Source organism: Podarcis vaucheri (assembly GCF_965113315.1).
Source record: "Podarcis vaucheri genome assembly, chromosome: 13".
Classification (NCBI taxonomy): Eukaryota; Metazoa; Chordata; class Lepidosauria; order Squamata; family Lacertidae; genus Podarcis; species Podarcis vaucheri.
Genome location: NC_138751.1, coordinates 6,313,236 through 6,338,921, shown reverse-complemented (window position 1 = coordinate 6,338,921; position 25,686 = coordinate 6,313,236). Strand labels below are relative to the sequence as shown.

General features: G+C 48.0%; 1 protein-coding gene across 1 annotated transcript in view; it reads right to left on the bottom strand.

The window, feature by feature from the left end:
• Positions 1-25,686, bottom strand: part of TGM1 (transglutaminase 1) — a 53,625-nt gene that overhangs the window by 24,424 nt on the left and 3,515 nt on the right. Inside the window, exons 2-3 of the mRNA XM_082197595.1 lie at positions 14,191-14,406; positions 10,737-10,928 (exon numbers count right to left, since the gene is read on the bottom strand). Coding sequence (XP_082053721.1) covers positions 10,737-10,928; positions 14,191-14,401 — 403 coding nt within the window. The 5' untranslated portion in view covers positions 14,402-14,406. The remainder of the gene's footprint in view (positions 1-10,736; positions 10,929-14,190; positions 14,407-25,686) is intronic.

The following is a 25,686-nucleotide window of genomic DNA, read 5'->3' as shown; positions in this document are numbered from 1 at the left end:
GTGTCAGACCACGGCCTGGAGGACCTGAGTTCGAATCCCCTCTCAGCCATGAAGCCCACTAGGTGTGACATTGGGCCCAGTCCCTGCCCGTCTCTCCACCTAGCCTACCCATCGCTGTCAACGTTTTCCTTTTTTAAAGGGAAATCCCCTTATTCCAAATAGGATTCCTCGCCAGAAAAGGGAAAAGTTGACAGCTATGAGACCACCTCGCGGGGTTGTTGTGTGGGGAGGGAGAGAACCAGACGTCGCACTTTGAGCATCCCGGAGGAAAACACGGGATTATTATCCGAAAATAATATTTGGTTGGTGGGCTCTGGCGGTGAGGAGAAGAGTGCACAGCACCTGTTGAACTGCGGCGCGTATGCCGACAAAGCTTGCTTCGGCTCTTGTGCAAAAGAACCACATCAGAGAGATAAGCGCGCTCACTCCCTGCTCCGAGTAGACCCACACCCAGCAGCTGGGCCGAGGTTGTGTCCCAAACCTCCTCATGTTCTCTCCCAGCCTCCAGCAAGCAGGTTGGGGCAGGAAAAAGCCAAACCTGTTCTTAAGTGGGGCGCGGCACCTCCATATCGACTCCTTTCTCCTCCCTCCTACACCTAGAGAGCTTGCAGCTGGCGAGAGGTCCCATCGCTGTGTCACCCGCGTCTCCCCTTCTCCTCCCTGGCTGTGGGTGCGCCACGACTCTCCTTCCCACCCTGTGGCGCAAGCCTTGTGCCTTTAAGCAGCCGTGCGGCGGGCAGAAATCCAACAGGTGGTGTTTCTTCTCCTGGGACTGTTAGAAGAATCTGCACCTGGTGGATTTCCGCCTGCGGCTAAACCGTAGGTGGAAACACATTCGTTTTAAAGGTTTCCAGGGGGCAGCCGGCGGGGAACAACAGAGGAGGACAGGGGTGCACAAAATGGTGCCCCCATTCTGGAGGAGAGCCTCCCGCAAACTGCTGCCGGCTGGCATTGATGGGAGTTGCACAACATCCAGAGGGCAGAGTTGTGATGAAGGCCTATGAAACCCGACCGATAGGGCATTCCAGGACAGGAAAAGACTCAAAGTATAATTAACATCTTTCTTTTAATGTGCTCGCCAGAAGACTTGGCAAGAGGATCTTTCCAAGAAGATCTTTCTCATCTACGAGATTACATCCAATAGGTCTATCCCTAAGGGGTCCCCCCCACCCCGGAGGAGTTCTCTGGCCCTAGCCCCCATCTGGGCGTCGGACGGAAGCAATTCCTCATGGATCCCTTTAGCAGAATAGCCTTAACCAGGGAGGGTGAGGCAGACGCTCTGATTATCGCCTGCTTGGACTACTGCAATGAGCTCTACATGGGGACCCGGAAATCATAGAATCCTAGAGTTGGAAGAGACCACAAGGGCCATCGAGTCCAACCCCCTGCCAAGCAGGAAACACCATCAGAGCACTCCTGACATATGGTTGTCGGGCCTCTGCTTAAAGACCTCCAAGGGAGGAGACTCCACCACACTCCTTGGCAGCAAATTCCACTGTCAAACAGCTCTTACTGTCAGGAAGTTCTTCCTAATGTTTAGGTGGAATCTTCTTTCTTGTAGTTTGGATCCATTGCTCCGTGTCCGCTTCTCTGGAGCAGCAGAAAACAACCTTTCTCCCTCCTCTATGTGACATCCTTTTATATATTTGAACATGGCTATCATATCACCCCTTAACCTCCTCTTCTCCAGGCTAAACATGCCCAGCTCCCTTAGCAATTCCTCATAAGGCATCGTTTACAGGCCTTTGACCATTTTGGTTGCCCTCCTCTGGACACGTTCCAGTTGGTCAGTGTCCTTCTTGAATTGTGGTGCCCAGAAATTACAACTAATCCAGAATGTGGCTGCTAGACTGGTGACTGGGTGTGGCTGCCGAGACCATATACCACTAGTCCTGAAAGACCTACATTGGCTCCCAGTACAGTGGTACCTCAGGTTAAGTACTTAATTCGTTCCGGAGGTCCATTCTTAACCTGAAACTGTTCTTAACCTGAAGCACCACTTTAGCTAATGGGGCCTCCCGCTGCCACCGTGTGATTTCTCTTCTCATCCCGAAGTAAAGTTATTAACCCGAGGTAATATTTCTGGGTTAGCGGAGTCTGTAACCTGCAGCGTATATAACAGGTACCACTGTACATTTCCGAGCACAATTCAAAGTGTTGCTGCTGACCTTGAAAGCCCTAAACAGCCTCAAAGGCCCAGTATACCAGGAGGAGCGTCTCCACCCCCATCGTTCAGCCTGAGGTCCAGAACCGAGGGCCTTCTGGCGGTTCCCTTCCTGCGAGAAGTGAGGTTACAGGGAACCAGGCAGAGGGCCTTCTCAGTGGTGGCACCCACCTTCTGGAACGCCCTCCCATTAGATGTCTAGGAAATAAGCAACTATCTGAGTTTTAGAAGACATCTGAAGGCAGCCCTGTTTAGGGAAGTTTTTAACAATTGATGTTTTATTGTGTTTTAAATCTTTTTAAGATTGAGGGCACAAGGAGAAGGGGATGACAGAGGACGAGATGGTTGGACAGAGTTCTCGAAGCTACCAGCATGAGTTTGACCAAACTGCGGGAGGCAGTGGAAGACAGGAGTGCCCGGCGTGCTCTGGTCCACAGGGTCACGAAGAGTCGGACACGACTAAACGACTAAACAACAACAATCTTTTGTTGGAAGCCACACAGAGAGTCTGGGGAAACCCAGGCAGATGGATGGGATGTAAATAATAAATTATCATTACAGTGGTACCTCGGGTTACAGACGCTTCAGGTTTCAGACTCCGCTAACCCAGAAATAGTACCTCGGGTTAAGAACTTTGCTTTAGGATGAGAACAGAAATCGCGCGGTGGCAGCGGAAGACACCATTAGCTAAAGTGGTACCTCAGGTTAAGCACAGTTTCAGGTTAAGAACGGACCTCTGGAACGAATTAAGTTCTTAACCAGAGGTACCACCATATCATTATCATTATCATTATCATTATCATCATCATTATCATTATCATTATCTAACCTCCCCTGCTTTCAACCATGATGAAAGATGGCTGCTATCATTAATCCTGCTGTGGAGACTCCATGGAGAGCTGCAGTCTACCTGCTTGGGCCCAGAGCAGGAGAGAGCCAGTGCCTGCACACATCCCCTTGCTCCTAGCAGGCCTTCCTGGAGGGATGTGGTGGACACACTACGAAAGGCACAACGACGGATGGACCTTTCAGTCCAGCAGGCCACATCCTCTTGGCGCACGAAGCCTGCCAGGGATCGGGGTGGGGCAACCCGTTTGCCAGCAACACCGCCAAGGAGATCTGAGTTGGCGAACGCCTGGCAGGTTTCTGATACCATCAGTGGCTGCGGTGGTCCCATTTTAGGCCTCTTGAATGAGAGGCTCTGGAATTTGGGGACCCCCCCCAACAGCTTGGAAGCTCCCTTTAATTCCAGATGTGCAAAACAGCTAGATGAAAAGCAGCTCTGGCGTGCCTCTAGTCTAGATTCTCAGCAGTTTGCAGGACGGATCCAAGCACATACTGGGAACATTGGGCTTGCGCAAGTCATTATCATTTCCTAATTATGAACTACCTCCTTCCCAACGCCAACGCATCTTCCCAGACTTTCATTCAGACAAGGGATGTTCACAACAACATGGATTCTCAATCCACTCCCAACACAACTTAATGTATGAATGAACCAATAATAATAATAATAATAACAGTAATAATAATAACAGTAATAATAATAATAATAATAATAATAATAATAATAATAATAATAATTATATCCCACCCTCCCAACCCAAAACCGGGCTCAGAGTGGCTAACATCAAATGTATAACACATTAACATAAAAATCAGGCAATCAATTAAAATACATCCTAAAATACTCCTGCTTTTATGGCCAGAAACCAAGTTTGAAGCATGCATGGAGGACTGCTCAATTGCCAGACAAAGGGTGCTCCCAGACTGTCACTATTTTGGGGCTCCATCGCGCACTTCTGGTGGCGCAACGAACCCGCTCCCCTGCTAAATGGGGTGCTTTTTTTTGTAATAAGGAAAACGAGGCAGAAAGTGTGACACTGACGCCTTCAAACCTCAAACCTCCCCACAAACGAATCGGAGTGGAAGGATGCTTCCATAAATGGCAAACGTCATCTCCTCTCCCTGCAAGCAAATCAGATTGAACGGTCAAGGAAATGGGCTGTCCGGAAGCAGCCTCAAATAAGGGTTGGTAAGGATCTGTGTGATTAGCCAGGCAGAGAATAAAGGATTCTGCTGGGTCTCGTTTCCTCCAGCCAAATAATTATGTGGGCACCAAATTGGGCCGTTTGGGCAGGAGCAGCCGTTCCCATCAATTGTCCTTGCAGCATAGGGCAGTTTTGTGGTTTCCCTTTGATGCTGCTGGTCCCTCAATTATCTTATTAAACGCATCCTGCCCAATGCTTGAGTTCTTCAAAAAGAGCACACCGCCTTCTGATCTGCTGATTGCCCTCCATCGCCAATTCCTAGGGGCATATGAAGCTGTCAAATATCATCAGCTCAGACAATCTTATTCTACCAAGAACTCTCTGGAGTCTTTGGGGTGAGAAGTTTCTGCAGCAGTGAGAGAACTCTGCATTTGCTCAGAGGTCCCTTTCACCGACTCCCTCTACCTGCCTTCCAGGCTGCAGTGGTGACACCATAAACTAAATCTCAGATCTGCCTGCACAACATGGCCGCTCCGTGTTTCACCATCAATAGGAAGGGACAGAGGAATCCTTCCTCATGCAGTGAGAACCCCAGGCCCATCTAATTCAGAGATGCCTGCACAGACTGGCAGCACCACGCTGGGGTTTCAGGCAAGGCCTACCTGGAAATGCCTAGGATTGAATCTGGGACTGTCGGCATGCAAACTACAAGCTCCCCCACTGATCCAAAAGCCAACCATCTCTCCAATCCAGAGGCAGAAAATGCAATGCCTTTCAGGTCTTGCCAGCCTGCAACTCACATTGTTGTTGTTTAGTCCTTTAGTCTTGTCCGACTCTTCGTGACCCCCTGGACCACAGCACGCCAGGCCCTCCTGTCTTCCACTGCCTCCCGCAGTTTGGTCAGACTCATGCTGGTAGCTTCGAGAACACTGTCCCACCATCTCGTCCTCTGTCGTCCCCTTCTCCTTGGGCCCTCCATCCTTCCCAACATCAGGGTCTTTTCCAGAGAGTCTTCTCTTCTCATGAGGGGGCCAAAGTCTTGGAGCCTCAGCTTCAGGATCTGTCCTTCCAGTGAGCACTCAGGGCTGATTTCCTTCAGAATGGAGAGGTTTGATCTTCTTGCAGTTCATGGGACTCTCAAGAGTCTCCTCCAGCACCATAATTCAAAAGCAACCATTCTTCAGCGATCAGCCTTCTTTATGGTCCAGCTCTCACTTCCATACATCACTACTGGGAAAACCATAGCTTTCACTATATGGACCTTTTCTGGCAAGGTGATGTCTCTGCTTTTTAAGATGCTGTCTAGGTTTGTCATTGCTTTTTTCCCAAGAAGCAGGCGTCTTTTAATTTCGTGGCTGCTGTCACCATCTGCAGTGATCATGGAGCCCAAGAAAGTAAAATCTCTCACTGCCTCCATTTCTTCCCCTTCTATTTGCCAGGAGGTGATGGGACCAGCAACTCACATTACCTCCAAGCAATGGCCGAGGGAATCACAGAGCTGGAAGAGACCCCTAGAGTCATCTAGTCCATCCCCTGCTATGCAGGAATCTCAGCTAAAGCATCCATAACAGATTCCGCTTAAAAACCTCCAAGGAAGGAGAATTCACCACCTCCCGAGGAAGTCCGTTCCCCTGTCAAACAGCTCTTAACTGCCAGAAATTTCTTCTTGATGTTGAGTCGGAGTCTCCTTTCTTGTCACTTGAAGCCATGGGTTCGAGTCCTGCCCTCCAGAGCAGGAAAAAAACCCCCAAGTTTGCTCCATCTTTCATGTGACAGCCCCTGAGAAGATGACTATCATATCTCCTCTTTTCCAGGATAAACATCCCCAACTCGCTCAAACGGACCTTATAAGGCTTGTTTTCCCAGACCCTCGATCGTCTCGGTCGCTTTCCTCTGCACACGTTCCAGCTTGTCAATATCCTTGTTAAAACTGTGGCGCCCAGAATCAGACACAGTTTTCCAGGTGGGGGCCTGACCAACGCAGAATAGAGGGGTAGTCCATGGCCGTAGCCAGTGGAGGCCCCCCTCCCATTGGCGACCCCTTCTCTGCCCCCTGGGAACTGAGCACGGGGTTGGGAAATAATATTAATAATAATAATATTAATAATAATAATAATAATAATAATAATAATAAATTTTATTTATACCCCGCCCTCCCCGCCAAGACCAGGCTCAGGGCGGCTAACACCAAAACTAAAACAACTGATTGAAATACAACTTAAAAACAAGATTAAAACACAACAATAAAATGCAGCCTCATTTCAGCAGAAACTCAAAAACTTTTTGGGGGACGAAAACGTCAAGTCTTCACCAAGGCTAACTATTCAGACCGGTCCTACGTGGGCCAGAAAAAAGCCAGGGAAGTCCCCAAGTAGGAACTATCTTACATCACGACTCACTATTTGACCATCCAGCCCAGTGCCATCTCCTCTGACAGAGGCCACATCCACACCAAACCCTCCAACCTCATTTCATAGACTCAGAGAACTGTGGGGTTCGAAGGGCTCCCCATCTAGTCCAACCCTGCAGGAGTGTCAGCTAAAGAATCCCCGACAGATCACTACCCACCCTCTGCTTTTAAGAAAGGGCACATGGTTCCCCCCCCCAAAGGATTCCTTGGAACTGCTGTTTGTTCCGGGCGCTGGGACTCGTAGCTTTGCGACAGGTAAACTACACTTCCCAGGATTCCACTGCAGGGGAGCTTTGTGCTTTAAAGGTATGATGCGGTCGTTGGCTCATAGCTTGGTCAGTGGAACACGAGGCAGTTTAGGGTCTTGGGTTCAAGCCCCACATCGGGTAAAAAAGTTCTGCCTTGCAGGGGTTGATCCCTCCCAACTCTTTGCTTCTATGTGACCTGGGTTTCCAGCTACCTTGAAAGCCCTAAACGGCCTCGGCCCAGTATACCCAAAGGAGCGTCTCCACCACCATCGTTCAGCCCAGACACTGAGGTCCAGCGCAGAGGGCCTTCTGGCGGTTCCCTCCCTGAGAGAAGTGAGGTTACAGGGAACCAGGCAGAGGGCCTTCTCGGTGGTGGCGCCCTCCCATCAGATGTCAAGGAAATAAGCAACTATCTGACTTTTCGAAGACATCTGAAGGCAGCCCTGTTCAGGGAAGTTTGAATGTTTGATGTTTTATCGTGTTTTCAATACAGTGGTACCTCAGGTTACATACACTTCAGGTTACAGACTCTGCTAACCCAGAAATAGTACCTCAGGTTAAGAACTTTGTTTCAGGATGAGAACAGAAATCAGGCGGCGGCAGCAACAGCAGCAGCGGGAGGCCCCATTAGCTAGAGTGGTGCTTCAGGTTAAGAACAGTTTCAGGTTAAGAACGGACCTCCGGAACAAATTAAGTATGTAACCAGAGGTACCACTGTATTCTGCTGGGAGCTGCCCAGAGTGGGGAAAGCCAGCCAGATGGAGGGGGTATAAATAACTCATTATTATTATTATTATTATTATTAGTTCCGCAGTTGTACCTGGAGATGTCAGGAATCGAACCCAGGACTTCTGATTACAGAGCAAGTGCTTGACCTCTGCGAACCACCTCTTACATCTTTTCAAAAATGTGCCTCTCCTAAAACACCACATCTGCCCTCTCTGAGGGCAGGGGGCCGTATTGTGATTCTGGGTGGGCCGTTCAAAGGAACATGTTCCCCTCCCAGCAAATGCCGTGGAATGCATAAAGCCCCCGGCCCCCAAACTCAAGAAATTACAGAGGCGGCCGGCCTTGCAAGCTAATCAGAGGGTGGGATGTTTTCTGTTTTTTAATCTTGGGCAAGGAGGAACAGAACGGCGGTGTTGGGGTGGGGGGAGACGAGTGCTTAATTATGGGAACGGCTGGGCCGGAAGCCAAGAAAACAGTCTGCCTGCCGGCCCAACCCCGCTACCAAACCCTTCGCTCCCGAGCAAAGTTTTGCAACGCGTCCCGGGACGCTGAGAGCCACATTCCTCGCCCACTTGAGCAGATAAGGAGCACAGACCAGTTCCGCCACTAAATGGGGAACGTCCTCTGGGAGCGAAAGCTCTTGGCTGCAGAACCCCAGTGCAACTGTGCTGCTAAGAGGAGGGAAGGCAGAAATCCAAGAGGGCAGGCTGAGAACCAAGCTTCACCCGGTGAATTTCTGCCTGCAGAAATTCGGCTGACAACTACGTGGCAGGAGGGAACACTGCAGCCGTGGCCCCAGTGAAATTTGTGGGATGCTAAGATGCATCTCAACTCTGTCCTGGTTACTTTCTGACCAAGAAATGTTTGGTGTGGGTGAGAATGGGAAGGAGAGGGAAAGGCACTTTGCACATGCTCAGAAGCAACCTCGCTTCACTTTGGGCAGCTGAGCAAAGCCCTGCTGAGCGTTTTGGCTCATCTCTGAACCTTGGGATCGCAGCAAAACAGAACGGTAGAGGGTCATCGAGTTTGACCCCCTCCCTGCCCTGCGAGAAGAAGAAGAAGAAGAGTTTGGATTTGCTATCCCGCTTTATCACTACCCGAAGGAGTCTCAAAGCGGCTAACATTCTCCTTTCTCTTCCTCCCCCACAACAAACACTCTGTGAGGTAAGTGGGGCAGAGAGACTTCAGAGAAGTGTGACTGGCCCAAGGTCACCCAGCAGCTGCAGGTGGAGGAGAGGGGAATCGAACCTGGTTCACCAGATTACGAGTCCACCGCTCTTAACCACTACACCACACTTTAGAATCACAGGAGCCTGGACTGTGTGAAGTCGTCGTTGATATCTGTCTTGAGAGGCAATGGAGTGCACCTCCAAGGGTGGAGTCAAACCACTGGAGAATCACAGCACCTGCTGCGGCTGCAGACCCAGAACTCCTAGCTGCTGCCTCCGGCATTGTTTTTGCTGAGGTAGCAGCACCAAAGTGACCACCTCGCGGTGCAAGCCTGGGACCCCACTCTGGAGACCCCACTCCTGAGTCTTTTGAGGCTATTTGTGTTAGGCATAAAACATAAACATCATGATTTGCACCAGGGGGAACGTACATTCTCTGCTCAGAATATTAGATAGGTAGCCGTGTTGGTCTGCCATAGTCAAAATAAAAAAATAAAAAAAATTCCTTCCAGTAGCACCTTAAAGACCAACTAAGTTAGTTCTTGGTATGAGCTTTCGTGTGCATGCACGAAGTATCTGAAGAAGTGTGCATGCACACGAAAGCTCATACCAAGAACTAACTTAGTTGGTCTTTAAGGTGCTACTGGAAGGAATTTTTTTTATTTTTTTATTTTGCTCAGAATATTATTTGCGCAAAGAGGGGTACAAGCTCCTGTAAAAAATACGCACCAGGGCAGGCCTGCTAGAATTTAAGGTTACCAGATTTACTTCAATGAATCTGGGGAAACTTTTCAACTTCAATTGATTTTGTATGGGGACTGATTTGTGAATCCGGGGACTGTCCCTGGGAAACGGGGACGTCTGGCAACCTTATTCTAGATCAGGCCCTCTATACATTCAGACACATGCCTCTGGGAAGCCCATCATCGGGGAACGAAAACAACAGCCCTCTCACCCGTCCTCACTTCCCCAGAAGAAGGAGGTCCATTTAGGCACCTCCCTTGTGCATTTTCGAACTTCCCTAAGCTAGGCATCAACCCTATACAGTGGTCCCTTGGTACTCAAACGCCTTGGAACCCAAACACTGCAAACCGGGAAGTAAGTGTTCCGGTTTGCGAACTTTTTTCCATCTTGCAGCCTGCCCTGGTGCCTTCGGGCTGAAGGGGCCAGTGACAAATCAATGAATGGCAATCATAATGACCATAATAATACAGTGGTCCCTTGGTACTCAAACGCCTTGGTACTCAAACAACTTGGAACCCAAACACTGCAAACCCGGAAGTAAGTGTTTGCGAACATTTTTCGGAAGCTGAATGTGCTCCACTTTGAGTGCCACGCTTCCGTGTGGAGTGTTACTGAGGTCTGTCTGTTTTTGCTATTTATTTTGCGTTTTTGTGGCTTTTTTGTTTTGCTCTTGTGACTGTGCGCAACCCAGTTCAGCTACTGGTGGACTGGTTGTGTGACTGCAGCACATTATTTATTGCTTTCATTTTATGGATCGACAGTCCCGTTAGATAGTAAAATCCATGTTAAATTGCTGTTTTAAGGGGTTGCTTTTAAAAGTCTGGAACGGATGAATACGTTTTTGCACTACTTTCTGTGGGAAAGCGCGCTTTGGTTTTGGAACGCTTTGGTTTTGGAACGGACCGTAGCTGTCAACTTTTCCCTTTTTTAAAGGGAAATTCCCTTATTCCGAATAGGATTCCTCGCAAGAAAAGGGAAAAGTTGACAGCTATGGAACGGACTTCCGGAACAGATTAAGTTTGCGAACCAAGGAACCACTGTACAATGTGGCAATGGATTCCGCAACTGGGAGAAAAAGCGGAGTTACATGAACAACACCCAGGTGTGCTGCAGAACATTGGGCGGCTATTTCTGGCCGGCTTCCGTCTCGCCTAGTTCCTCCAAACTCAGCAGCTCAGTCACAAGGAGTAGACGCTCTGTTTAAAAGCAGCGAAGGCCCCTGCCCCACTCCCCCCCCCGCGACCGACAGCCAGATATCCCTCCATTTCTCAGCACGCTCACCGATAAGGAACTCGAGGCAGATGCGGTGCTCTTCAGGGTCGTACGGCTGGCGGAACTGGAGCTTCATGTCAAAGGGCTGGCCGCGGCGGAGGATGAGATTCTCATACTCGAACTCGTTCGTGTGGTGAGCCCGGCGGTTGCTGCTGGATCGGCCGCTCATCAGGTCCACACCGCTGACCACCAGCATGCCCTCTGCTCAAGGGAGGGAGGAAAAGGTGTCAAAGAGAACAACAACTACCAGACTTTTAGAAGACATCTGAAGGGAGTCCTGTTTAGGGAATCTTTTAATCTTTTACCTCACCTGGAGTACTGTGTCCAGTTCTGGGCACCACAGTTCAAGAAGGGCACTGACAAACTGGAAGGTGTCCAGAGGAGGGCAACCAAAATGGTCAAAGGCCTGGAAACGATGCCTTATGAGGAACGGCTAAGGGAGCTGGGCATGTTTAGCCTGGAGAAGAGGAGGTTAAGGGGTGATATGATAGCCATGTTCAAATATATAAAAGGATGTCACAGAGAGGAGGGAGAAAGGTTGTTTTCTGCTGCTCCAGAGAAGCGGACACGGAGCAATGGATCCAAACTACAAGAAAGAAGATTCCACCTAAACATTAGGAAGAACTTCCTGACAGTAAGAGCTCTTCGACAGTGGAATTTGCTGCCAAGGAGTGTGGTGGAGTCTCCTACTTTGGAGGTCTTTAAGCAGAGGCTTGACAACCATATGTCAGGAGTGCTCTGATGGTGTTTCCTGCTTGGCAGGGGGTTGGACTCGATGGCCCTTGTGGTCTCTTCCAACTCTAGGATTCTATGATTCTATGTTTGATGCATTACTGTATTTTAATATTTTGTTGGAAGCTGCCTAAAGTGGCTGGAGAAGCCCAGCCAGATGGGCGGGGTATAAATAATATATTATTATGATTATTATTATTATTATTAGAATCCCGGCATTGTATGGTTGGAAGGCTCATCTCGTCCCCTGCAATGCAAAAAAATCTGCCTAAAAAACCCCTGACATTCAGGGCTGGATTTAGGTTTGACAAGGCCGTAAGCTACTGAAGGCAATGGGGCCCTTTATATGTCCAGCTGTCCTTTGTCAACAACAAATTGTCACTTTTTTTTGGGGGGGGGGGTTGAATATATTCTATATGGTCATTTATGGACCTCATAGGTATCTCAAGCCATTTGCCCATGTTGCCATGCAAGCAGTCCACGCAGAATGCAGGCACCCTCTATATAGAAAGGAGCAAAACAGTGATATTTTAGGGAGCAGGCTAGCAGGCCTTACATCATAGGAGCCTGCACAACACAAAACACTGTTGCTGTATGTAGGTTTTATTTCAAGCATAGACAAACTCAGCCCTCCAGATGTTTTGGGACTACAACTCCCATCATCCCTAGCTAACAGGAGCAGTGGTCAGGGATGATGGGAATTGTAGTCCCAAAAACATCTGGAGGGCCGTTTGCCTACGCCTGTTTTATTTTATTTGTTTTATATCTTATATTTTGGAAATGTGCATCCAGGGTTTTTTCCCCTTTAATTTTTATGGGGGTCCCCCAATAGAGTGGAGCCCTAAGCTATAGCTTGTTTGGCTTATACATAAATCCGGCACTGCTAACATTAACCAAAAGAATACGCGCATCAAATAATACAAATAATGCGGGCGATTTTCTTGAAACACGGCATCCTTCTCAATTTGGATTGTATTATTTTATGCTCTGCGGATTGCTGGTGTCTTACTGATGATTGTAGTTTAGAAATTATTTATTGTAACTGTTGTGGATTTCGGTTTAATTTTTATATGCTGATATTATTCTTCTATGCTATTCTAATGATTGTTGAACGCTAATTTATTTGATGTAGGTTGCTTATATTAAAGTTACGTTTCATTATCACATTTTTGTCTTGCGTTAGATTGTTATAAGGTGGACATTCTTTGTTTCTTCAGCTTGTAAACCGCTTTGGGTATTGTAAGATAGAAAGACGGTATACAAATTAAAAGGGGTGATGATGAGCAGGATTTAAACACGTCTGCACACTCAGATATTAATAGGCAAGGTGTTAAATTGTTTTTATATGCAACAACAGCGGCAAGAGTATTGTTAGCCCAGAAACAGAAGCAAGAAGAAATCCCAACGAAAGAAGACAAAATTAATGGACTATGCAGAATTAGATAAAATGACAGGAAGGATTCGAAACCTGCGGGACCAGAGATTCACAGAAGATTGGAAGAAATATACGAACTATTTGAAGAGCAACTGTAATCATCAAATTAAGCTAGTAGGACTACCAGAAGTTTTGTAAGGAAAAATATATGAAACCTTGCAAAGCACGGAAAGGATAGAGATATTAGTTATGAGGTTTAAATGTAATAGTGGAAGTAAGAAATGTACCGTATTTTTTGCACCATAACACTCACTTTTTTTCCTCCTAGAAAGTAAGGGGAAATGTCTGTGCGTGTTATGGAGCGAATGCCTGCAGGTGGGGGGGATCTGCTGTAGTCATGAGCAGAGGATCCATGGTTCCCCTTCCTTCCCTCCTCCGTAGTTACAAAGCATGGATCCACATGGATCCTCAGGATTTTTGCATTGGGCTACTCCAAACTCACTGCCAGATCACATGTCTGTGGCCACAGCATGAACTACAAAAATCATACATCCACTGTTTCGTTTAGAATATTTTTTTCTTGTTTTCCTCCTCTAAAAACTATGTGCGTGTTATGTTCGGGTGCGTGTTATAGAGCGAAAAATACGGTAATTGGAAGACTGGAGAAATACCAACTAAAGAACAATGGCAAGAGAAGTTGATGAACTATGCAGAACTGGCAAAAATGACAGAAAGACTAAGAGAAAAAGACAACAGAGACTTTGAAAAAGATTGGGAACCATTCATATTATATTTGCAGAAACAAAGAAAGGCAATAGACTTGAATGCAGGATTTAAATAAACACCCACATTATTAGCACCAGAAAATGATGGAAGATAGTGAAATAAGATGATGTATTTAATTTTATTTTTATGTTTTGAAGGTTTGATGTTATATTATTCATAACTTTTTCTATTGAACGAAAGCAAAGCGGGTGAAAATAGAAACAAACCACAAACGCAATTTGGGGGAAGTTTTGGAGGGGAGGGAGGGAGAAATATATAGTAAATGTTAAGAATTTGAGATGCATGTAATGAACGAAAATGAAAAATGAATAAAAATCTTTTTTAAAAACGAAATGTATATTAAGTGAATAGATTGGAAATTTTTCAGATGTGATTGATGGAAGTAAAAAAAAATGGTATAAGATATGAAAGTATGTTGAATTACTGTTGAAAATTTTATGTTGAAAAATTAAGAAAAATTAATATTTTAAAAATAAATAAACACGTCTGCACACTCTGCACATTCTTTTGATTTCACCCCGGCTCTCTCGCCTGGCAAGTGTCTTGCACACCCTCGCCCAAGCATCTCACCTCGGATAACGGGCTCTCGCCGTGCTCCCGGGACCTCCCCGGGCGAGGGACCCCAGTCGTCGTCCCCCTGGCCTGAGCAGCAGGCGCAGCATTTGTGGAACCAATTCCTCTTCTTCCTCCTGGGCCCGGTCTCCGGCTGGTTGGGCTGCCGCACGCGGTAACTGACATTGGTCCATCGCCCGGCGTCCCCGCGAGTGTCTGCCACCGGCATCTTGTCTGCAGAGAAGGAAGAGAAGAAACCGTGAATGCAACGCCGTTTCCCAGCACTAGGGGCACTGTAGCTTTGGGGGGGCAGAATTTCGAATCTATACTACAGTGGTAGGACGCGGGTGGCGCTGTGGGTTAAACCACAGAGCTTGCCGATCCGAAGGTCGACGGTTTGAATCACCGCGACGGGGTGAGCTCCCGTCGCTCAGTCCCTGCTCCTGCCAACCTAGCAGTTCGAAAGCACACCAGTGTGAGCAGATAAATAGGTACCGCTCCGGCGGGAAGGGAAACGGCGTTTCCGTGCACTGCTCTGGCTCGCCAGAAGCGGCTTAGTCATGCTGGCCACATGACCCAGAAGCTGTACGCCGGCTCCCTCGGCCAGTAAAGCGAGATGAGCGCCACAACCCCAGAGTCGTCTGCGACTGGACCTAATGGTCAGGGGTCCCTTTACCTTTTTTTACTACAGTGGTACCTCGGGTTAAGTACTTAATTCGTTCCGGAGGTCCATTCTTAACCTGAAACTTTTCTTAACCTGAAGCACCACTTTAGCTAATGGGGCCTCCCGCTGCTGCTGCGCCACCAGAGCACGATTACTTTTCTTATCCTGAAGCAAAGTTCTTAACCCGAGGTACTATTTCTGGGTTAGGGGAGTCTGTAATCTGAAGTGTATATAACCTGAAGCGTATGTAACCCAAGGTACCACTGTACTCAACTGCTTTTACTCACTCCAGACACAGCTTTTTAGCAGCAGAAAACCCTATTTCTCCCCAGTTGGGAGACTGGCAACGGTGTGGGAAGCATGCAGTGGGCATTCTGGGGAGTCATCACATACACAGCTGACTACTAGGCCCCAGGAGAGAGGCTGGCACAGCGACTAGAACAGTAACCCAGTATCTCCTTCAGCGATGGTGGGTCTTCCTTGCTATCTGATAGCACCTTGGCAGAGGCAGAACTTATTCTACAGAACCGCCATGTCAGCAGGGGGGAAGCCCACAGCTTCCCCCCTATTTTCCCTTCCAAAACTAGAAAGGGATGCCAGAACTCGCAATCCGAGTTGTCTTGGCAAATCTTTTTTTATTGATTTTCAATTTTTTTAAACAAATTGGTCACTAATAAAAACAAATTAAATCGAAACAAATTTAACATTTTTCCAAATCGGAACAAATTTAACATTTCCCCCCAAATCTGACTTCCCGCACGCCCTCCTAGATGGTTCCCCATCATATTCCCCAATTAATTCTAGTTTATCTTCAGACCTTACAGAACATCGCAATATCCATCCATCAATTCCTGCATGCATATTGAATTAACATTTCCTGTTTCGACACGCGAGGCCCCTTATCAGATGGTCAACCAAATCGTTAATTAATATTAATTAACAGAGAATAAAACTTCCATCTGCTTCTGCTTCTGCAGAAGAAACATAGCAGTCTTTTTGGGAAGAGGCCACAGTTCCCCTTTTTCTCCACCTGCAAAGACTCGCTCCCACCTTAGACAACTCAGAAGTCCTGGCTTTCAAACTTCTAAGGCCAGTGGCGTAGCGTGGGTTATCAGCACCCGGGGCAAGGCAAGTAATTTGCGCCCCCTAACCCGTGGATTTGCGCCCCCTAACCCTAACCCCCAGATGTTGCGCCTGGTGCGCCTGCCCCCCCTGCCCCCCCACGCTACGCCACTGTCTAAGGCTCAGCCTGGGGGGGGGGGGAATTGGTTCTCATACCTTGGATGGAAGGCATGGAATTCCAGAATTCAACAGGGGGTGCTTCCCCTAACTTGCCACACCGCCTGTTGAATGTGGGACTGCCACACCTCTATCAAGAGCACAGGAACCGTGCCAGAAACAGAAGGTGGCAACCACCCCAGGCTGCCACCAGCCGAAACCACAAAGCCTGGCAGCCAGGGAAACGAATTGGTACACAAATAAATCGAGTGAGAGTATGACTCTACTCCAAAGCCTCTTCCATCATCAAGCCTGGCTTCTCTCTACATTCTTATCCAGGGCTGGGACACGTTTAAACACCAGCTCTGCCATTCATTTTTAAGCCACCTTTGTCATTTCCTGTGGGTGTTCTCCCAGCCTCTGAAAACCTAGGATTATATGGCCAGAAGATGCTGCCCAGGTGAGAGTCATTTGAAAGGCCAATCCCTTCTTTAAAGCGATATTCCCCTCTGTGTCTCAATCTGCTCTCTCGGCTTTATTTCACAGCTTTCCCTTGCACGGTGATTGATCTCCAACCCAGGTGGATAAAAAAAATCAAAGATTTTTATTATTATAATTTTTTAACAAATTGGATTTTTTTAATTTAAATTGGATTTTTAAAATAAAATGCTTTTGGTGGAAAAATCTTTCTATTTTTTAAAATAATAGATATATTTTTAAATTTCCATTTTATAGTATTTAAATACAACCTTATTATTAATTTTACTTCTTGCTCTTATGAGCTAATCGACTTCCCTCCCTCCCATCTCATGGTTTTCGTAATTTATACTATAGCATTTGTGCCTCTTCCAATTTACATTTCAAATACCCCAATGACCCCAAATTTCAAATAGATATAAAAAGGTAATACTCATTAACATTACAAGTCTTGTTAATTCAACCCTGCTAGTGTAGTTCTATGTTTACAATTATCCCTCAAATATTGTACAAATTTACTCCAGTCTTTTTGGAAAGCTTGATCACTCTGGTTTCAGATTTTCCCAGTCAGCTTCGCCAATTCTGCATATTCCATCATCCTGATCTGCCATTCTTCTAAAGATAGTTTTCTATTTACGGTAAGTTACCGTACATTATAGTCAAAAGGCTATTCATCAGGAAATAAGGATTTGTTTCAAGTTTTTCATGTTTGCTAAAACTTAAGGTTGTTTCTTTTTTAAAAAATTGTTTAACCACATCAGTTAACCAACATGAACACATATGCTATAATGTTATTGTTTAGTTAAATAAATTGTTTAAACTGTTATTAAGGAAATGATTATTTTTCTCCTTCCAAGAAGGTGCAGCAGAAAAGTTGTCCAACTATAAACAGTTAACTTATCAAACCGCACAATAATTTCATAATGATCGATCTATGCATTTCTAATAGTATAACCAAATCTGTAATTTTTGAGATAACTGTAAAAACTACTCTGAAAATTTATTATTCCGAAAACGAAACCTTCACCTGGTTGTAAATATTAAGATGATACCAGCAAGAATGAGTCTTTCTGTAAAAAAAATAATGATTTAAATCAAGTCTTACTGACTAGTGATTTAGATTTGATTTAAATCAAATCCACCCTGTCACCGACTGTCATCCTTGACCACTGACCACTGGCTGGTGTGAGCCAGGCCACAGTCAGGCCATACATTTAAAAGCGCCCTTCACACCCCAAACTACAATTCCCAGAGTGGACAAAAAATCAACCCCTCTTCACAGAAGATGGCAAAACTGACGGCACTGAACTAATATACAAATTGTGAAATCTTTCAAAGAAGACTGGAAACCTTTCCTAGTCTATATTAAAAGTTAATTCCCTTGCGTGAAGGCCACAACGGGGGTTTGAAGTGCAATAAAATAGCAGACGATATTAAGAAACATGCTAGAGAGGAGGAAATTAGAACCTTAAAATACAATCGTATGCAATTTGGTTGTGAAAATCGATGTTGGGTGAGTGGGAAATGACTAGTTTGGTTGAATCGGAATATAATTGCTGAGTAACAAACATATTCCATATGGGGGAAAAAGAATAAAATATAATTATTTTTAAAATTCCTCTTCACAGGGAGCACTGGGAATTGTAGTTTTGTGAAGGGGTCTCCTGACAATGCGCGGCACCCAAACGACAGCTCCCATAATTCTTTGAGGGAAGCCATGACTGTCATGGTGCTCTAAATGTGTGGCGTGTCTGTGACACTGGGGAGCCATTGGTTCAAGCACAACGTTTGCCAACCCGGTGCCCTCCTGTTTGTTGTTGTTTTTTTTGGGGGGGTGCTGATGGGAGTTGTAGTGCAAAGCACTGGACTGGCAAAATTGGCGGCCCTCTAAACCATCTCTGGCCTCATTCTAATCTGCAAAAAACAACAACAGTTCCCGTCCCAGAGGACTCTGGAATCCAAGACCACGGTTTCCCCATTTGATCTAAACCTGTTTTTTGGCAACTGGGCGCTTCCCCAGATGTTCTAAACTGCAACTCCCATCAGCTCCAGCCAGCAGGGATGCAGCTGCAAACATCTGGATAGGGATTGGCTAGGCAAGGCCATCTTAAATGTTCTGGGAGGAGGGTACCGGAAGGACAGACGTTCTCTTTCGACCGAGAACAGTCCCTGGACAGCCCTTGTGGCCATGCCGCCTGGGATTGCTATAGATCATGGGGAGGCAAACTAAGGCCCGGGGGCCGGATCCGGCCCAATAGCCTTCTCAATCCAGCCTGCGGACGGTCCGGGAATCAGTCCTTTTATTTAAAATGCATCTCTGGGTTATTTGTGGGGCCTGCCTGGTATTTTTCCATGAGTAGAAGATGTGCTTTTATTTAAAATGCCTCTCTGGGTTATTTGTGGGGCACAGGAATCGGTTCATTTTTTTCCTTCCTAAAATATAGTCCGGCCTCTCACAAGGTCTGAGGGACAGTGGACCGGCCCCCTGCTGAAAAAGTTTGCTGACCTCTGCTCTAGACTAAAACAGGGGTCAGCAAGGCTTACCTTGCCTGGGCATGTTCACTGCCGCAAAGCCCCCTCCGTGGGCCGGATTCTGGCATCTGTGCAGCGCGTGGGGACTCGCCAAGCGAGCAGCTCAGTTTGGGGGCGGCTCGTGAGCCGGTAAAATGACCCCCGTGGGCTGCTTGTGACCCATGGGCCTAAGGTTGCTGACCCCTGGACCAGTGGCGTAGCGTGGGGGGTGCAGGGGGGGCCGGCCGCACCGGCCGCAACATCTGGGGGTTAGGGTTAGGGGGCGCAAATCCACGGGTTAGGGGGCGCAAATTACTTGCCTTGCCCCGGGTGCTGACAACCCACGCTACGCCACTGCCCTGGACTAAAATAACTAGAGGGCACCAGGTTGCAGAAGGCAGGATCCTGGCTTTATGAATCTCACGGGCTCTGGCTATAATGCTCACAGGCTGTGGACACAGTGTACATTTAAAGCAGGCAACGCCCTTCCAAAGAAGCTTGGGAACTGTAGTTTATCTGCCACAGAGCTACAGTTCCCAGCAAACCACGGTCACCAGAATTCTTTGGAGGAAGCAAGCGGCTTTGAAGGTGCTCAGTCACTGAGCTATGACCCTCCCTCCTCCTTCCACCTCATTTCTATTTTTTTTTAAATAAATTTTTATTGGGTTTTCACAATTTACACAAACACAAACAATACACAACACAAACATACAAACACAAAAACAAACACATGTAATTTCAAATCCCTAATTTCTTAACCACTTTCCCTGACTTCCCCACACCTCCCCTTCCTGCATCCCAACTCCAATGATTAACTCAGCAAGTTCTTATCTCCAACTTTTACCTTATTACTATTTTACTTACTTCTTCTTAATTAACCAAATTTAACTTATACACCTCAATTAAACCAAAATACACACCCTTTACATACTTTTCTAAGGTCGACCCAGTTTCCCTTCCACGAATTTCCCAATTTTTATCATATTTACAAAACAAAATAACAAAAAACAACATATAATTATAGACCCTTTGGGTTCCAAAACCCCCCCTTTTCCGGTTTCGATCCCCCATTTCTAAGAATGTGTCTAGGGGGAAACCCGAAATCTTGGCTGTGCTGACCCGGACCCCCCCCCCCCCAAGAAAGCCAGACACCCTGGAATTTCCCTCCTTGAAATCCAGTGCCCAACCTCTTAATCCCTGGGGTTTTTGTTTTGTTTTCCAGGCTCCCTTTCCCCTTTTCACGTGCAAATATTTCCTGACTCAGCGGTGCTGTCTGGTGACTTTGGACACGAGGGCTCCCATCTCTGGATGTGGAAATCCGAGGGTCAAAAATAGGGCTGGGCGAGCGCCCCAGGACATACCAGGCGACCTCTGCCCGCCTGCCCTCTGCTCTAGCTGGCATCACTCCAGATGTGGACAGATGTTTCAAAGGAGGAAGGGAGGGACGTCAGGAGTCGGGAAGAGGAGGCAGAAGGGCTTTGCGCCCAGCCGGGATGGCGAAAGAGAGAGAGCAATTCAGAAACGCTTTCGTAAGGCTGGAATTGGATCCATTCGAGGCCTTGGGTATTTCCCTGCATGTTGAAAACACGACTTTGGAAAGAGGCCGCAGCAAAGTGGAAAGGCGAAAGGTCCCTGTTGAAATCCCCGTTATCTCCAGGAAGGGCCTGTCTGAAATACTGCTCCCAAGAATAATAGCTTAGGGGGAAAGGTGGGCGATAAATCTCACAGGAACAACACAAACAGTTCTGAGTTGGGTGGGTCAACATCCAGAGGGCCAGATAGCCGGGGCTGGTGTCATGAGGGCTTGGGGTGCTGCTGCCTGCCAGAGCACGCTATGCTTAGATAAGTCGGACCATTGATCCACCCTGTCCTGTGCTGTCTACACAGACTGGTAGCAGCTCTCTACGGTTTCAGACAAGGTTTCTTTTGCGAGCCTTTCGTGAGATGCCCACCTGCGCAACACACGCCTTGCTTTTTATTGCAAGGTGCTGTTTTTACAAACCCACTCCTGCGGCGAGACTCCTTACGGGGTCCTCACTGCAAGATCACATTCACCCGTGCTATACCAGCTGCACTATAGAACCCTCGTACCTATGGGACCGCCTCTCCTGGTATGTCCCACAGAGGAACTTACGGTCTTCAAACAAAAACACCTTGGAGGTCCTGGGCCACAGAGAGGTTAGGCTGGCCTCAACCAGAGCCAGGGCTTTTTCGGCTGTGGCCCCAATCTGGTGGAACGCTCTTTCACAAGAGACTAGGGCCCTGTGGGACTTGACATCTTTCCGCAGGGCCTGCAAGACAGAGCTGTTCCACCAGGCCTTTGGCCAAGGCACAGTCTGACCCCCTGTCTCCTTCTGTAATCCTCATAGAACTCTAGCCCAATGGTTGCCATCAATTTGAGTTGAATTAATTTTATAATGAAATGATTTTAGAATGTTGTACTATTTTATTGTTGTTAGCCGCCCTGAGCCCCGCTTCGGCTGGGGAGGGCGGGATATAAATAAAATCCATTATTATTATTATTATTATTATTATTATTATTATTATTATTATTATTATTTTGCACCCAGCGACCATGGATTTGTAGAGCTGGAAGGGACACCAAGGGTCATCTAGTCCAGCCCACTCCAATGCAAGAATCTTTTGCCCATCGCTGGACTCGAACCCACGACCCTGAGGTTAAGAGTCTCTTGCTCTACCAGTGCGGGTCTGCCTTTCACCACAACTTTTTGACGCTGCGCGGTCTATCCTTTTCTGAAAAATATCCACACATGGAAAGGTCAAGGCTCGGGTCTGGGTGGAATATTCCTGCCCCCCGAAATGGACTTTATTCATTCGTTTTAGACCTTTCTGCTCTTCCGCGCTGCCTTCAGGACACCTGGCACAACCCCAGCGAAAAGCTAAAAATGATAAACCTGTTGACAATTAAAACCACAGTTGGCTGTTAACATAATGAGGCATCGTAAAACCTGCTGCTCAAGCGGCGTTAAAAAAGCAATATCCATAATGATTAAGCAAACAACTTTACTCGCTTTGGAAAGTGTAAACACAGTAGACTGTTCCTGACGCCCAAAAGAAAACAGAGACAGCACTAAGGAAACATTCCAACCTTTCCCTCGTAGGCGCATGTTAGTGGAACTCATAGCTGGGGTGCCACCACAAAGAAGGCCCCGCATCTGGGAGCCACCCACTTTCAAATGTGGAAGCTCCTTCCGGTGCTTTCCAGAGGTGGAAGCACCAGATTTCTGGGGGCTCACCTCCATCAACAGGCAGGTTCCTAAGAGAAATACAGCACCCCCCAACCTGGTGCCCTCAAGATGGGAGTTGTGGTCCCTCTGGAGGTTGCACCATTTGGGGCAAGGCTGGATCAAGGATGCCGCGCTCAAAACCAGCACGATGAGCCTGGGAGCAAGGGAGAAGGTGCCCCAGGTCCTTTAAGGACGGCACACACGGGAATTTACATCTTTATCCTTGCTTGTTTCCATAGGGCCATTATCAGCTTCGCCGAGTGCAAGAGTAGCTTGCCCCAAGGAGCTTACAATCTGCTGGAACAAGCAAAGGCCTATAGAGTGGGTCACCTAGATGCCTCTGGGAAGCCCGGCAGCAGGACGGCGAGCAATAACCTGTTATTTCTGCTGCTCCATGGTCAACGGCTAGTATTCAGAGCTCTGGGATAGCTGTCTAGGGTGGTAGCCTTATTTTCCATACGATGGGGCCAAATATTTCTCAAACGACGTCTTAGGCAGCATGGAACATCCAGTTCACGCAACTTGGGGCAATGGGAGTGGATGGGGGAGGCTCAGAATTAATATACGGAGTGTCTGGGGTCTGGATCAGGCCAAAGGCCCATCGAGTCCGGCATCTCAACCGGTTCTTGACTGAAATAAATAAAAACGTATCCAGCATTCTGTCCTTGCAGCAGCCAGCCAGATCCCCATTCCTGAACGCTCTCTCTCTCTCTCTCTCTCTCTGGCCAATCCTCTGTTCAAGCCCATCTGAATGGGTGCCCTTACTGCGTCCAGTGGCAGTGAGTTCCACAGCTCAACTGCTCTCCTGGCGAAGAAAGACTTTGCTTTGTGAGGCCCGATGATCCCAACATTCAGCTTTGCTGGATGTCTGCGAGTTTCGGCGTTGTGGGAGAACAGCTTTTCTCCGTTCTCCACCGTGATTTTTACGCACCTCTCTCATTCCCTCCCGTCCCTTTTTCTCTAAACCTCCACTCAGCCGGCTGGGAACGCCGCTATCTTTAAGAGCTTGTTCCCAGGACCACCAAGTAGCATGCTTGGAATACCTCTGCCTTGCACACATCCTGCCACTTTGGGTAACACTGCAGAGTCCTGGGCCAAAGGTTTCCTATGCCAACCTGAAAGCTAACAAGCATGGAATTTGCTGCCAAGGAGTGTGGTGGAGTCTCCTTCTTTGGAGGTCTTTAAGCTTGACAACCATATGTCAGGAGTGCTCTGATGGTGTTTCCTGCTTGGCAGGGGGTTGGACTCGATGGCCCTTGTGGTCTCTTCCAACTCTATGATTCTATGATTCTATGATAAGCACTTTGTGGCAGCCTTGATGAACGTCGGCAGGGAAGAAACAGGAACGTCCTTATCTACAAAGACGCATTTCGCAAGATATTAATGCAGGGACTCCCTGGGGTGCTGGGCTAGACTCTGGTTTCAGGCACCTGGGAGTTGTTGTGGCAACCAAGTGCCCAATTGTGTCTGTGCCCTTCCTTGGAGGTTTTTAAGCACGGATGCTTTAGCTGAGATTCCTGCGTCGCAGGGGGTGGACTAGATGAACCTAGGGGTCCCCTCCAGCTATTATTTAGGGGTGCATCAAGATGGAAGTCCGTTTAGCAGCAGCCCAGTGTTTGTCTTCTTCAACATGGGCTGCGGCTCAGAGGCTAGGTAAAGGTAAAGGGACCCCTGACCATTAGGTCCAGTCGTGGCCGACTCTGGGGTTGCGGCGCTCATCTCGCTTTATTGGCAGAGGGAGCCGGCGTATGGCTTCCGGGTCATGTGGCCAGCAGGACTAAGCTGCTTCTGGCGAACCAGAGCAGCACACGGAAACGCCGTTTACCTTCCCGCTGGAGTGGTACCTATTTATCTACTGGCACTGGTGTGCTTTGGAACTGCTAGGTTGGCAGGAGCAGGGACCGAGCAACGGGAGCTCACCCCGTCGCGGGGATTTGATCTGCCGACCTTCTGATCAGCAAGTCCTAGGCTCTGTGGTTTAACCCACAGCGCCACCCGCCAGTGGCATAGCGTGGGGGTGCAGGGGGGCCAGCCGCACCGGGCGCAACATCTGGGGGTTAGGGGGCACAAATCCACGGGTTAGGGGGTGCAAATTACTTGCCTTGCCCCGGGTGCTGACAACCCACGCTACGCCACTGCCACCCGCATCCCTGGCTCAGTGGCTGGGCATCTGCAATTCCCCCTCTCTGCAGTCCTGCAGTGCTGCTGCCAGCCAGAGCAGTCAGCACTGCCCTTGATGAATCCGTTTAATTATAAGGCAGCTTCCCAGTGTTCCCACCAAGCCCAGGAGTCTCAGGGGCGGGGAGGAGGGCTGCTGCAGGTTGGGTTTCCCCTGCACGGGAAGAAAAGCACTCTGCCCATGCTCAGGGGCCCTCTTGCACGCTGGGCAAGATTCGGAGAATTAATTTCCTCTCTCATCTGGGTGGCTGAACAGGTGGACGTCCTCAGGGCCTGGAATGCAGGAAGGAGCTGAGGCGCGGCTGAGGCCAGGGACTTGCGTGTGCGTTGGGAGGACTGGAGATTTGGGAATATCCCTTCCCAGGAAAAAGTTGCTCATCTCCCAGGGTGCCCCACCCACCTGCTGGCCAGGTAGCCAATGGGGACGGGCTCCGTGCAGCTAATGAAGGTGCCAAGGTGTGCGAACGGTGAGGATTGCCGGTTCAGCTGGATGGAGCAGGTGAAACTGAGTTTCTGGTTGGGCCATTTGCTGTAATGAAGCAACAGCTAAACAAGCCCCGGAGCCAAATCTGGGAACCCAGGAGTCCCGGCTTGCAATCCTTTTCCCAACAGCAGGTGGAGGTTTGTAAAGAACTCCAGGGTCCTCGATCCAGGCTTGCCATATCCCTCCCATCTCTCGCAAGGCCTTCGAACAAGGACAGACAGGCAGGAATCCAACAGGTGCAGCTGGGGAGGAAAAAAAAAATCTGCCCCTGTTGAACTTCCGCCTGCCACACAGGAACCCTGCTAGAAGGGATGCCTGTCAAAGCTGCTCTCTTGCTTTTGGACTGAACTTTGAGGCCCCCTTCCAAGAACTCTCCTTTTCTCTCAGGACAGAGGAACAGAAAGTGGAAGTCGACCGAGGAAAAGCTCTGCTCTCGTTTTCGTCTGGGTGCTGCCTTATTATTTTTTTAATATTATATTATAATATAAATAATAATACTAATTTTTTATTTATACCCTGCCCTTCCCGGTTCAGAAAACCGGGCTCAGGGCGGCTAACAACAAACTTAATTGATGCTACAAAAAACAGCATAAAATATGGTATAAAACGTGAATATTGATGGTAAGAGGAGCGCACACATCCACACACGCTGAAGAAATAAAGAAATAAACCCCAGCAGAGAAACGGGGCTGCAACTTCACCCGAGACGAGAGCATTTCTGAGCGTGTGCAGAG